Source organism: Ochotona curzoniae, unplaced genomic scaffold, assembly GCF_017591425.1.
Source record: "Ochotona curzoniae isolate NIBS_2020 unplaced genomic scaffold, NIBS_Ocur_1.0 contig_1071, whole genome shotgun sequence".
NCBI lineage: Eukaryota > Metazoa > Chordata > Mammalia > Lagomorpha > Ochotonidae > Ochotona > Ochotona curzoniae.
In genome coordinates this window covers 22,308,995-22,323,408 of record NW_024464939.1, presented here as the reverse complement: position 1 = coordinate 22,323,408, position 14,414 = coordinate 22,308,995, and the positions used below count along the sequence as shown (strand labels likewise).

The following is a 14,414-nucleotide window of genomic DNA, read 5'->3' as shown; positions in this document are numbered from 1 at the left end:
ACTCTTTTACCTTAACTCACAGATAACAGATTAGGAAAGGCAACCTAAATGTTGAATAGGATTGAGTATCATAGAATTGATAGATGAAATCTGCAATAATAATAAAGGATTGAAATGCAAATACTTTCTAGTTATTTCTGTTTATGAACAGAAAAGCTTCATATAAAACCATAACTAGTGAAAGAAAATACTGAAACCATACACAATTTAGTGATCTTTCAGATATTTTTAAAGAATCTATTTATTTTTGTTTGAAAGGCAAATTTTACAGAGAGAAAAGGAAAGACAGAGAGGTCTTCAATTCACTAATTCATTCCCCAAATATACAAGCCCAGCTGTTCCTCCCAGACTGACTGCCTAATGGACAAAATCACATCCCTTTCAATGAGGGGGTGGAGAAGATTTAGGGTGTCACAGTACACTAGAGTACAATTTTTTTTAAGATTTATTTTATTTTTATTTGAAATGTGTATTTACAGAAAGAAAGACAGATGAGAGAGTAGTATATACCATCAGCTGGTTCACTCCCCAAATAGCTGCAAAAGGTAGAGCTGAACCAATCTGGATGCCCAGGAACCAGGAGCTTCACCATGGTCTCCCACAGGGGTGCAGGGTCCCAAGGACTTAGGCCATCCTCTGTTGCTTTCCCAGTCCATAAGCAGGGAGCTGGATGAGAAGTGTAACAGCTAGGATGTGGGTACTTGAAGGTGGGGATTAGCCTAATGGGCCACAGTGCCAGTTCCAAGGATGGTGTTTCTGAACTAGTGCCAATACCTCCCATTGAACTTATTAACCCCCATTAAAGGTAACAAACAGAAGTGTAGGAGCAAACAAAGCAATACAGCAATACACAAACTCTGTGAACTGGCTTTGCACATATGAGCTTTTTAAAAAAGATTTATTTATTTTTATTGGAAAGTGAGATATACAGAGAGGAGGAGAGACAGAAAGGAAGATCTTCCACCCAATGGTTCATACCCCAAGAGGACACAACAGCTGAAAGCTGAACAATCCAAAGCCAGGTGCCTCTTCCAGGGTCTTCCATGTGGGTGCAGGGTCCCAAGGCTCTGGGCCATCCTTGACTGCTTTCCCAGGCCACAGGCAGGGAACAGAATCAGAAGTGGGGCAGCCAGGACATGAACTGGTGCCCATATAGAGTCCTGGCATGTTCAAGGCAAGCTGCTAGCTATTGCGCCAGGCCCACTCACACAGGATTTAAAACGAAACGGAACTGGCCCTTTGGTACAGTGAGTGGGATGACCGCCTACAGGGCTGGTATCTCTTATGGGGACCAGTTTGAGACCTGGCTGCTCCACCTCCTGCCCAGTTCTCTGCTAATGCACCAGGGAGAGAATAGTGGAAGAGGCCCAAGTGCATGGGCCTCTACCACCCATGTGGGAGACCCAGATTAAACAGCTTTCTCCTGGCGTCCCTCTAACTCAGATTTGGCTCTTAACAACCATTTGGACAGTGAACCGACAGATGGAAGATCTCTATCTCTCCTCTGTCTCTGTAACTAACAAACAAACAAACCTGTGAGAATGAAAGAGATGTGCCTGCAATTTTTAGCAACCTGTGTGGACATTCTGATTGAATGACTTGCTTCTTTTTATTATAATCCCAAAGATACAGGTGACAACATAGTCTGCAATCATAATTTAGTATAATTTTAAGGAGTATGGTATCACTAGATGAGCTATAAATTAATCATGTTAAGATTTATTTATTTAAAATCTAGAGACAGAGAACTTTTCATCTACTTGTTCGCTTCACAAATGCCCATAAGAACTGGCGATAGGGCATAGGCAAGAACTGCGGTAGCCTAGTGATTAAAGTCCTCGCCTTGAAAGTGCCAGGTTCCCAAATGAGCACAGGCTCTAACCCTGGTGGCCCCACTTCCCATCAAGCTCCCTGCTTGTAGCCTGGGAAAGCAATCAAGGATGGCCTAAAACCTTAGTACCCTACACCAACATGGGAAACTTGGAAGATGCTCCTGGCTCCTGGCTTCAGATTGGCTCAGCTGTGGCCATTGTAGCCACCTGGGGAGTGAATTATTGGTTGGAAAATCTTCCTCTCTGTCCCTCCTCTTCTCTGTATATCTGACTTTCCAATAAAAATAAATAAATCTCAAAAAAACAAAAACTGGCGATAGAACAGGCCTAAACCAGGAGCCTGGAACCATTCTGGGTCTGCCACGTGATAAGAACCCAAACTACTTGTGCTGCTTCCAGGGGGTACTTCATAGCGGAAGGTTGGATTGGAAGCAGAACCAGGACTTGAACCCACGGACGCTAATTTGGGATGAAGGCTCTCAAAGCAGCAACTTAACCACTGCCCCCAAACAATTGCCACAAAAACATTTTTTATTAAAAAATAAAAACAAAACCCCTGGGCTCAATGTTGTGCCAGCACCCTGATCAAAGTGCCTTTTGGAGTTCCTGCTTCTGATAGCTCCTTGCTTATGCACAAGGGAAAGCCTCAGAAGGTGACTCAAGTCCCTACGTCCATGTCACCCTTGTGGGACGCCCGAATGGAGTTCCGGGCTCCTGGCTTCAGCCTGGTCCAGCCATGACTGTTGCCTTCATTGGGAGAGTGACCTAGGGGATGGAAGATCTCTGTCTCTTCCTCTGTCTGTGTCACTCTACCTCTTCAAGTAAGTTAATTAATTAATATTAAACTAAAATGTAACTTACCTTTTTTCTGTTTGTTTTAAAAACCCTTTTTAATACAAATGTTATTTAATTTCAGTTCCCTTGGGAGTTAGTGACAACTTCAAGTGTCTCCTGTCCTTGACTTCTAACTCTTGCTGGAAGTTTACAGCAATACTAGCAAATATCTTTGCATCACAAATTGTTCCTCCTGGGACTTACAATTTACTCAAGCTCTGTTTGTTGATGAGTCTAGTACAGACAAGTGACCATAACAAAGAACAGGAAGATTGCCTGGATATTTTAATTATAACAAGCGATACAGTACTTGTAGACAGGTAAGTCAATTTTTACTTTCCTAAAAGATCCTGATTTAATTTTATGCTAAATGAAATTTAAACATTCACTCATGAAATAATTTTAGCCTTTTCAAAATCTAATAAATAGGTTAACGGTACCTCTAGTACTTTAAAATATTTACAACAATCCCAATAGTTAATGTTAAGGGATATTGTGCATGTGGCTATTATACATACACAGGAGGCCATTAACACCGTCTAAACAGTGAGAATTATAGACTCTAGCTTATGGCACCATAGACTAACTTTCAATCTTTCAGGAGGAAGAGGTCAAGTCATGGGGCAGATAAATTAACACTTTGTCTCCCATGAAACATTTTAAAGGAGGGGATTGAAGAGAATACTACGGCAAAATAGTCAATCCTGTTTGGCAAAATGAGGTAGTTCAGTAGGTTGTGCACTCTGAATAGTTGTTCTTTATGATGATAAAACCAGGAAAAAATTATTCTTACAGTGCAGATCTGGAGCAGCTGCCGACTTGCACTGAGATTGTACCTGAGAACTCGGTGCAGGAATGTGAAGGCCATGAAGATTGTTTACAAGTTTTCTTTCTCAGATAAGTATTGTGGTGCAGCAAGTTAGACTGCTAATGCTGGCATCCTGTATGTGAGTGCTGGTTCAAGTCCCAAAGGCTTAGCTTCTGATCCCGCTCCCTGCTCATGCGCCTGTGAAAGCAGTGGAAGCTGTCTGTAGTGCTTGGGCCCCTGCCTGCCACGTGGAAAGCGAAGATGGAATTCCAGGCTCCTAGCTTTGCCCTGGCCCAACTCTATCCGTTACAACCATATGGGGAGTGAACTAACAAGTAGAAGATTTCTCTCTTTAAATACGTCTTTAAAAAAAAATCCTCCCAAAGATTTTGATATGAGATGCCGGTATTACCAGGAACAACTTAACGTGCTGTGTCACAATGCTGACCTCATGACCCCATGTTTTCTTAATTTCATTTTCATTAATTTATTGCGAATGTAACAAAATACAATTGTTTTTTGTATTTTGTATTCTGTGACATTGAACCCATAGTTTAAAAAAATTCCTCAGCTAATTCAAATATATGGCCAAGTCTATTATGGACCATTGTTCTATATCATTAGATTCTCAGCCAGACAATGTAGCAGAACCTTCTGCCAGAAGTTGTAACTGAGTTTGTAATTATTTCCCTCCCCTAGAGATTCCAATTAAATGGTCTGTAGCGGGGATTGGTCTTGGAATGTGTTCTAAACTCCCCAGATGATTTTAATGCAGGCGAGGCTTGAAAAACATTGCTGTGTAAGCTTGCAAAAATTTTCTTTTCACATATATTATATTCTCATTTTTCTTCAAACTAACAAATTCCTCAGAATGATACATACACTAGTCACATTTTGTAGCATCTAACTACAGCTCAGAGATAATGTACCTCATCCCTCTTTGCATTATGTGTCTGTCTGCTAATTATAGTTGATTGCACTAACAAGCTATGATTTCTGTGCCAAGGTTTGAAAGCTAAGCTAAAATTTATACTCCTTTCTTAGAATTTAAATTTGAGAAATGAAGATACAATTAGCAGTTAGAAATGAGAAGGATGCATCAAAAGTTGCCATGATACCAAGGCAGCAGGCATGATCAGGATGGGACCTCAGCAAACACAATGCCAGAGTCTGAAAAGGCAAAAGAAAGCAATCATGGAAAGAGGAAGACCCAGTTCAATGTTATCTTTCTGAAATTTTCTCCTACTCCCAGGAAAATTAATATTCTTTCATGGATGTTTTGAAGACATTGTGTGGTGCTTACCACATTGTGGTTGAGTTTTTCTGCCTTCATTTCTAGGCTATGAGCCTTCTAAGTTCAAGGCTGTTTCACTTATGAGAGGTCTTCAGAAAGTTCATGAAAAGTACGTGATAAAGCCATGCACAGATTTCAGGGTTTTTTTTTTTTAACCAAAAGAGTTATCTTTTAATTCCATTTTCACAACCTTTTTGAAGTCACTAGGTATGTTTTGTCCTTAACACGTAGCTGGCATATTACAAGTGCTCAATAAACATTGATTCAAATTCAGTGTAATTGGGAGTGGGCGTTTGGTATAACAATAAAGATGCCGATTAGAGCACCTCCATCCCACATCAGAGTTCGAGGGTTCCATGGCTGCTTCTAGCTCCTGATTCCAGCTTCCTACTACAGATCCCGGAGGCAGCAATAACCAGTTAAGTAACTGGGTTCTTGCCACATGTGTAGCAGACCAGAACTAAGGTCTCACAGGTTCAGTCAGGCCTCAGCCTTCTCTTGGGTGCATTATGGGAGTAAACCCTTGAATGGTAGCTCTCTTTGTCTCTTAAGTAAATTTATAAATAATGAATAAATAGAATCATTGCTTCTTATAAACTTTTATTTATTATGTAGTTGCTAACATATTATCACTCCTGAAAAAATCATAATAATCATAAATAACATTATTTTTCTCTAGACTTTTGAATTTTAGCATAAACCTTGTTCCCCGTGGTATACGCCATTTGGATTCTGCTGAAATTTTTCCCACTGTGTCCAGGAATAAGTATGGAACTGGAGCAGTCAGCATCCAGGCTGGCAGTGCTTTGCTTGCTAAGGGTGGCATTTGCTTTATAGGAGACTTGGCTTCCCACAAAAAGGATAAACTTGACCAGCTTCAATCAGGTACACAACATTGCTTTTCAACTTAATTTTCACTTGTTTAAACTATGGTCTCATCTATGCCAAGGAGTTCACACTTAAGTAATTAAAAATATATTTGGCTGATATTTATTATTTCAGTTTTATTAATAAAAACAAGAACTTTAAAGTACAATTGAACTATTTCAGTCTTGTTCTCAATTGTACTATCATACAGGTTTTTATGCGTTACTTTTCCTTAGCCTGTTGTTATGGTGGATTATATTGATTTTTTTAAATCTTTGAGTAGCCTTTAATACCTGGGCTAAATCCTGTACAGTTCATTTTTATATACTGTTAGGTTTGGTTTGTTATTATTTTGTTGGGGATTTTTGCTTCTATGTTTATGTAAGATACTGACCTATAGTTGTTTTTTTTTTTCTGTGATGTGTTTGTGTGCAATTTGCATATTATTGAAATACTGGCTGGCTAGATTTGTAGCTAACAAGGATATGGACAGCTATGGACTAGGAAACAAGCAATCAATCTTTAAGAAACAAAAAAGGTTTATTTATTTGAAAGGTATAGTTACAGAGAGAGTGAAAGATGGAGAGATCTTCAATCTGGTAGTTAATTCCTTTAGAGGCTGCCACAGCCAAAGTTGGCCAGGCTAAAACCAGGAGCCAGAAACTTCTTCCAGGTCTTCTACCTGAGTGCAGGAGCCCAAGTATTTGTGCCATCTTTTGCTTTCCTAGGCACAATGCCAGGGAGCTGGATCAGAAGTGGAGCAGCCGGAACATGAACTGGCTCCCATATGGGATGCCAATGTTGCAAGCGGTGGTGTAACCACCATGCTGGTCCCATGTGGGACTCCCTTCCCAAAGATTCGATCCTCTGGAACCCCGATATCGGAGGGGCTGAGTCGACTGCCCGCCAACCAGTCTCCCACGCCAGAGACAAACAGACCGGGAAAGAGTTCCTGTCCAAGCAGTTCTGGCTTATTTGGGCAACGCACAAACAGCAAACAGCTTCAGGCCAGGAATTCCAGGAATTCCAGGAGAGGAAGAGAACTAGGAGCCAATCGTGGGGAAGCCACCTCCACTAGGCCACGGGCTGACCAATGAGTCCTTCTTTAAAACAACTTGATCCCTGCCCTGGTTCACGCCCAAGGCTCTTCCGTTAGCTGCCATCTTGTGACTTGTGACCTATTTGCCCTTGCGCCCCACAGTCCTGAGGCGGTGCCTCCTTGATGTACTAGCATAGATGTACAAGAATGCTCGTAGCACATAGTATATTGTTTCACTCTATCTGAGATGCAGAGAGGCAGATAGCATGCCCACCTGCCTGTTTACTCTCCAGATGCCCATCACTGCAATGGCTGGAGTCAGGCCGAGCTGAGGCTAGGATCCAGTTCTGATCTCCCATGTGAATGGCAGGGACCCAAGTAATTGAGCCAACATCTGCTTTTCCCCAGGTTGTGTTAACAGAAAGCTGGAATGGGAAGCAGAGCCAGACCCTAACATAGAAAACAGACATCCCAACCTGTCTTAACCACTAGGTCAAACACCTGCTCCATAATTTTGTCTTTGAATTTTTAAGAAAAGTGCAGTGAGAAAATGGAGACTAAAAGAAATCAGAAGAGGCACATGCAGGTATGTTTCTATATAGCCTGCTGCCGTATTTCTTTCTTCTTCTTTTTTTAAAGATTAATTTATTTTTATTAGAAAGTCAGATTTGGGCCCGGCGTGATGGCACAGTGGTTAAAGTCCTCCCCTTGCATGCCCGGGATCCCATATGGACACCGGTTCTAATGCCGGCAGCCCCACTTCCCATTCAGCTCCCTGCCTATGGCCCGGGAAAGCAGTTGAGGATGGCCCAAGGCTTTGGGACTCTGCACCCGCGTGGGAGACCCGAAAGAGTCTCCTGGCTTCGGATTGGTATAGCATCCACTGTTGTGCTCACTTGGGGAGTGAATCATCGGACGGAAGATCTTCCTCTCTGTCTCTCCTCTCTGTATATCCGCCTTTCCAAAATAATAAAATAAAAATCTAAAAAAAAAAAGAAAAAAGAAAGTCAGATTTACAGAGTAGGAGAGACAGTGAGAAAGATCTTCCATGCACTAGTTCACTCCCCAAATGGCTGCAGTGGCCAGAGCTGGACTGGTCTGAAGTCAGGAGCCAGGAGCTTGTCACATCCTTAATTAATTAGGTCATATCCCTTTATTAGTCAACCACTTACATTGAAAATGAAGATACAAAAGCACAGAGAGGGCCCAGCAGCGTGGCCTAGCAGCTAAAGTCCTTGCCTTGAACACCCCAGGATCCCATATGGGCACTGGTTTTAATCCTGGCAGCTCTACTTCCCATCCAGCTCCCTGCTTGTGGCCTAGGAAAGCAGTTGAGGACAGCCCAAAGCTTTGGGACCCTGCACCCGTGTGGGATACCTGGAAGAAACTCCTGGCTCCTGGCTTCGGATTGACTCAGCTGTGGCTGTTGCAGTCACTTGTGGAGTGAATCATCAGACAGAAGATTGTCCTCTCTGTCTCTCCTCTCTGTATATCTGACTTTCCAGTAAAAAATAAATTAATTTAAAAATTAAAATTTGTGAAGCAACTCCTCTGGTCTGGAGATAACATATATACGTGTGTGTGTGTGTATCTACAGAGTACTAGTGATTCCACAAACAAGGTAAATATTCACATATTCCCTTAAAGACTGCTACTGCATAATAAAAATATAAAAGACAATATGCATGCCAATAATTTAAAATTTTAATTTTTCATTAGACTGGCAATTATTTTTAAAGACTTATTCTTCAAAAAGCAATATGACGCAGAGATGATGATGACTGGTAGTTGACAGACACCATCTCCTGGTTCCCTTCCCCACTTCCCAAATGGCTGAGATAGCCATGGCTGGGCCAGGCTGAAGCCAGGCGGTAGGAACTCCACTCTTGTCTTCACGGCGGTGGTGGGGCCCAGGTGCTTGAGCCATCTTCTGCATCTTTCCCATGTTCATCAGCAGGGAGCTGAATACAATGCAGAGAGGCCACAACTTGAACCGATGCTCTGTTTTGGAATGCCGGCATTGCTAGTGGCAGCTTTATGTGCCATTGCATGACATTGGCCCCTAGAATGGCCATTATTTCCATTAGAACTTTTTATAACTGTATTACATTTACACATCACACAGTTTGCCTATGTAAAGTGTGCAGTTTAGTGCTTTCGAGAATATTCAGAGGTGTGCAACCTTAGACTGCTAGATAAGTTTATAACATTTTTTACCATACCAATGGGAAATCCCATTAGCAGTCACTTCCCATTCCTGGCCCCTCCTCACACACCCTCACCTACAGTCCCTGGAAGCCACTAGTTGATTTTGTCTGTATGCATTTATCCATTCTGGACATTTCATATGAATAAACAAAATATATTTTAAATAAATAGAATCATAAATTTCATATAAAGAAATATGTGGTCTTATGTGATTGGGTTCTTTCCCTTAGCATACTGCTTTTAAATCCATCCATGTTGTAGAAATATATCAGTATTTAATTTTTTTTTCATGGGGAGATAAAATGCACATAAAGTTTACCACTTGAACCATTTTTAATTTTACAATCCAGTGGTATTAAAAACCTCACAATATTGTGTAACCATCACACTGTCCGTTTCCAGAACTATCTTATCATACAGAACAGGAACTTGGTACCAAAGAACAGAAAGTCCCTACTCTCCTTTTTCCTCAAGCTCCTGATAACCTGTTCCATCTTTCTCTGTAGTTTTTCTGTTAATTCATTTAACTGATTTTTGTGCCTGGTATGATATATATTTTTTTGTGCCTGGTATATATTCTATTATGATACATACTGCTTAGAATGTTTGCATTTTGGAGGCAAACCCCAGCGTTGTAGTGCATGGGGTAAGTTGCCACCTGCAATACCAACATCTCATATTGGAGCGCATTCTGGCTGTTTTGGCTATTTGAGGAGTGAACCAATGAATAGAGGATGAAATTCTCTTTGTTTCTTCTTCTCTCTATCATATTGCCTTTCAAAAATAAATAAATAAATAGAACTTTCAAAGTGTCCATTTGAACCCTGCAATCAGTGTTGGGGATATATACCTGCAAGTACAATTGCTGGGCCTTGTGGTGACTCTGTTTAACTTGCTGAGAAATCACCAGTTTTCCACAGTGACCACATCATTATACATAGTCACCAATAATGCAAGAGGAATCCGATTTTTACCATATTACCTCTATTAACATTTTACAAATGAAACTGCATTTTATAAGTAGTATTTGTAAAGGAAAAAGCTTTGTGTATTATTATTTTAACAGAGGAATTTTTCTTGCTTTCTAACCAAAAAGTCTAGATTTTCATTGTACACAAGGCCCCATAAATTAGATAATGGTAGCTGGCTTCTAGAATGGCAAAAATTAAAGACAACAAAAAAGGTGTTGATGAACATTTAGGACTTAAATATTGCTTATGGAGGTATAAAATAGTATAACCATTTTGCAACCATCCCTGGAAGTTTCTTTATTATAATGTTAAATATACATTTGTCTTAAAAACAAAACAAAACAAAACAAAAAGATTGCCTTGTTTAAGGGAGGAAGGAAGGGAGGAGAAAGAGGATCTCAGAAAGAGATCTGAGCCAGGTTGAAGTCAGGAGCCTCTAACTCCATCCTGGTCTCCTACATGGAAACAGGGACTCAAGTACCTGAGCCATCATCTTCTGCCTTTCCAGGTGCATAAGCAGAATGTTGTATCAGAAGCAGAGTAACTGGGACTTGAAATAGCGTTCCATGCGGCATGCCAGCATTGTAAGCAGTGACTTAACCTGCTGTCACAACATGGCCCCAATGAAATAAATATATTAATCCTGTGACCCATGAGAAAGGGGCAGAATAAAGAATAGGATGTTTCCAGATTTTTATTGGCGTTTTAAGGATGGGTTTTGATGCTACCAATTGGGAATAATGTATACAGGACCATGGGTTGGGAAAGAGTTGAATCATAAATTGGTTTTGAACATGCTGAATTTGAGATATATTTCACCCCGCCCAGTTCATATTCTTCTCTTTTCATTTCCCCACATATGGCCGACTTTCTATCAGTTTCTTCTGCATTTATGAATATCACTTAATTTCAGTCTCCCTTGTAAGCATGTACTACATGACCGATCTCCCAGGCCTCTGCCTGTTCCACTCAGATGCCTGAAAACAAGTCCAGCTGTGTGCTTCGGGCTGCTGGTTTTCATCAAGTCATGGGACATATGTGTAAATATTTACGTAATTTTTTTGCCTTGTTCTTTTTTAGCATCTTAAAATAATCAAATTTAGCTGTGTCTCTACTATCTAAAATTTAGACAGTAAAATTATACACAGTAATATTTGTAATTACTGTGCAGATATAAAGAACAAAATTAACTGAAAAAAATATATAAATGCTGTCTTCTCCCTTAGTTCTGGAGAGCAGAAGCATTAAAGTGTACATCCCAGGGAAGAAGTTTGGAGATGAAAATGATCAACAAATGGCCTTTCCAGTTCTGTGCAGTTTTTGGTCTTTTGTTGATATGGATTCACCTTCAAGGAGAAATACACAGAAAACCAACACTTTAATTGGCCAAATGGTAAGTTTTATATATATATTTATTGTGAAAGTGTTGACCAGAGAATTTGCCACAATTTTTAATATATCTTCTTTATGTTTTTATTATCACTTCATCTTCATATGCTTTGTCATGTACCACAAATAAACTATGACTCAATTGTTTAAAAATGTTAATGTTTTCAGTGATCAAATTAGTTACCCACTCAGTAGAAATGACTTTAAAAGGTAGTAAGAGAATTTTCAATGAATACACAAATAAAGAGGCTTTTAAAAAATCAATCACCATATGGGCGCCGGTTCTAATCCTGGCAGCCCCGCTTCCCATCCAGCCCCCTGCCTGTGGCCTGGGAAAGCAGTCGATTTTTAAAAAAAAAATCAATCACCACAAAGTTCCCAGATTGCTTAGAAATTCTTTTTTTTTTTTTTTTTAAGATTTTATTTTTATTGGAAAGGCGGATATACAGAGAGGACAGACAGAGAGGAAGATCTTCCATCCGATGATTCACTCCCTAAGTGAGCACAACGACTGATGCTATGCCAATCCGAAGCCAGGAGCCTCTTTCGGGTCTCCCACGTGGGTGCAGGGTCCCAAAGCTTTGGGCCGTCCTTGACTGCTTTCCCAGGCCACAAGCAGGGAGCTGGATGGGAAGCGGGACTGCCGGGATTAGAACCAGTGTCCATATGGGATCCCGGGCGTGCAATGCGAGGACTTTAACCACTGTGCCACCGCGCCGGGCCCGCTTAGAAATCTTAAATAATTATTACCAATGACCATTTACATGTGATTAATCTGTAATTATAAATTATGAATTAATTTATATTAATTTATAATTAATTATTTCTGAGCTAATAAAATGTCAAAATTTACAATTTGCCTACTACTCTTTGTTTGATGTAGGATTGCAGTTTGATTCCAACTAACCTGATGGAGGCATTTGGATTATTAATTAACTGCAATGAATCATCTTCTTGCCATCCACTTCTCCCGATTGTGCAACATACTTTAAAGAAAGCCATTGATCCTGAAGGGTTGCTTTATGTAGCTTCTAAACAGTTCTCAACTGAAGACTTTGAAAAGGTAAGAGGTAGATAAAATGATTTCCTGGAATGCCTGTGCTAATGTTTGTTAATTGGAAAAGAAGTTCTTTTGAATATGCATTTTTCTTTCTTGAGAATTCTTTTATTCCAGCTAGCTTCTAGCTTTTAACCCTTTTAGGTACAACTGAATAGAAATACTTTGGAGTTATAATTAAATAAACTAAGCAAAGTTGCAGTAAAACATTGATCTTTTTTTCTTTGTGCAGCTGTTCTAAAAACCATAGCTTATTCTTTAATGAATCTCTCAATGAAAAGAGAATAAAAGTAAAATATCTTTATAGAATATTATGATGGGCTGTGCAGTGACATAGTTATTTACACATTCAAAGAGACTTCTTGAAGAATGCCTTCAGAGTTCTGACTTGAGAGATTATCTAGCTGCCTTACTAACCCATTGCAGTGTCCTGACCTTTGAAAAACATGTCTGCCCTTGCAGAGAACCCAAGAATAGATAATGTAGTGCTTTTCAAGGCTGTCAAAGGTACTAAGTACTTACAACTGAAATCCTATTCACTAACAGGAGTCGGCTCACATTAAATTATGTGGGTAGGAGAAGTGAAAAACAGAGGTTATGCAGGCCCAACTGAGGCAATCCCTAAAGGGGCTGGCAGCTGGAAGCCACTGCTGACAGCACTCCCAGTAGCACAGGAAGTAAATCCTCTCCTAAAGAAGATACCCACATCATCATGTCACTATAGAAAAAGACGTCGAGAGGGCTACTAATGTAGGATTAATAGCTGGTTCTGGAGGCCTGGAGAAAGTGTGGGGTGTAAGAAGTGTAAAGAATCCAGGACATATCCAATCCATACTCCTCAAAAATTATACTTAAAATATAAATATTATAGCTAATATCAACATATAGTTCATTTTTTCTTTTAGTTCAGAGTTGAAAAAATAGAAAATAACTAAAATAGTAAGACATCTGGAAATGATGTCATAGGATAAAGTCTTTGGGAACTGGGCATCACTGATTGACAAAGAAAAAGCACAAAACTCAGAAAATTAATAATCATTGTGTTGAAGAATTATTCTCCACCAAAATCTCACTGAATCCAAGGCCCCCTTCATAGTAACAAGTCTTTGACTAGTCTTTAACTATCCTCAGAGGATACCTCTTACATGCCTCAGATGGATCTAGGAGGTGGGTAGAACAGCCCTGTTGCTCTGTGTGATGCTGACAGATGCAAGAGGGGGGTCCCTTAGATTGTTTCATTCATTGAACAAAGGGGAAATAGGGAGGGAAGGCCAATGACAGAAAGTTATAAAGAAATGAAGGCTTAAAGGCATTCACAGGGAAATGAGCTTCTGAAGGAGGTGGGCCTACAAGAACATTTGTGCTCCGAGAGGAAGATTATACATTTTTTTAAATTAATTTTCCTTATAACGATGAGACCATGATTTAAAATGTTCTGTGCCTTTGGGATGACCCCCAGATATTCACTTAATTTTAATGTAAGTATAATACACAAACTTTTAAAAATAAAATTGCAATATACACTGGATTTTTGTTACATAGACTCTATAATAAATCTTGAATCTCTTAAATTTTTCACACTTTTAATTTAGCTACTGGCTTTTGCAAAGAATATGAAAGTAGAATTCAGCTTGGAGGCGGAAAGAATGATTCATGGCTATTATCTAGCAAGTCGCAGAATCAGAACAGATTCTACACACGGATCAGAACTGTCAGCATCTGCATTAAGATATCTGTAGGTATTCATTTCAAGAGTGTAAACACTGTATTGATTCTTAAGGTTCATGTATAACAATTTTAATTGCTTTTTTGTTTGATTGCTGGTTGGTTGGTTTATAATTTACCTTGTTCCAAAAGAATCTAAAGTGGCTTAACAAATCTGATTGCTATATTGTTACTTCATTTAAACTTCCAGTAATTTCCGCTAAATTTTTGTTGGATTCCCATAGAAGTTGCATCTGAAAAAAGTGCACTGATCTCAAATGCAAAGGATTGATTTTAAAACTGTAGTTGTTTATGTTCTAGATATTTATAGATATTTATAATTGAATCTAGAAAATATTCTTAAGCATACTGTTCCTTGTAGCTCCAAATCTCAAATGGGAGCCAGTTGGT

General features: G+C 39.6%; 1 protein-coding gene across 1 annotated transcript in view; it reads left to right on the top strand.

Moving 5' to 3' along the window:
- MCMDC2 (minichromosome maintenance domain containing 2) overlaps window positions 1-14,414 on the top strand; it is a 28,543-nt gene that overhangs the window by 7,852 nt on the left and 6,277 nt on the right. The window contains exons 9-13 of the mRNA XM_040994767.1: window positions 2,749-2,986; window positions 5,448-5,653; window positions 11,080-11,246; window positions 12,126-12,305; window positions 13,892-14,034. Coding sequence (XP_040850701.1) covers window positions 2,749-2,986; window positions 5,448-5,653; window positions 11,080-11,246; window positions 12,126-12,305; window positions 13,892-14,034 — 934 coding nt within the window. The remainder of the gene's footprint in view (window positions 1-2,748; window positions 2,987-5,447; window positions 5,654-11,079; window positions 11,247-12,125; window positions 12,306-13,891; window positions 14,035-14,414) is intronic.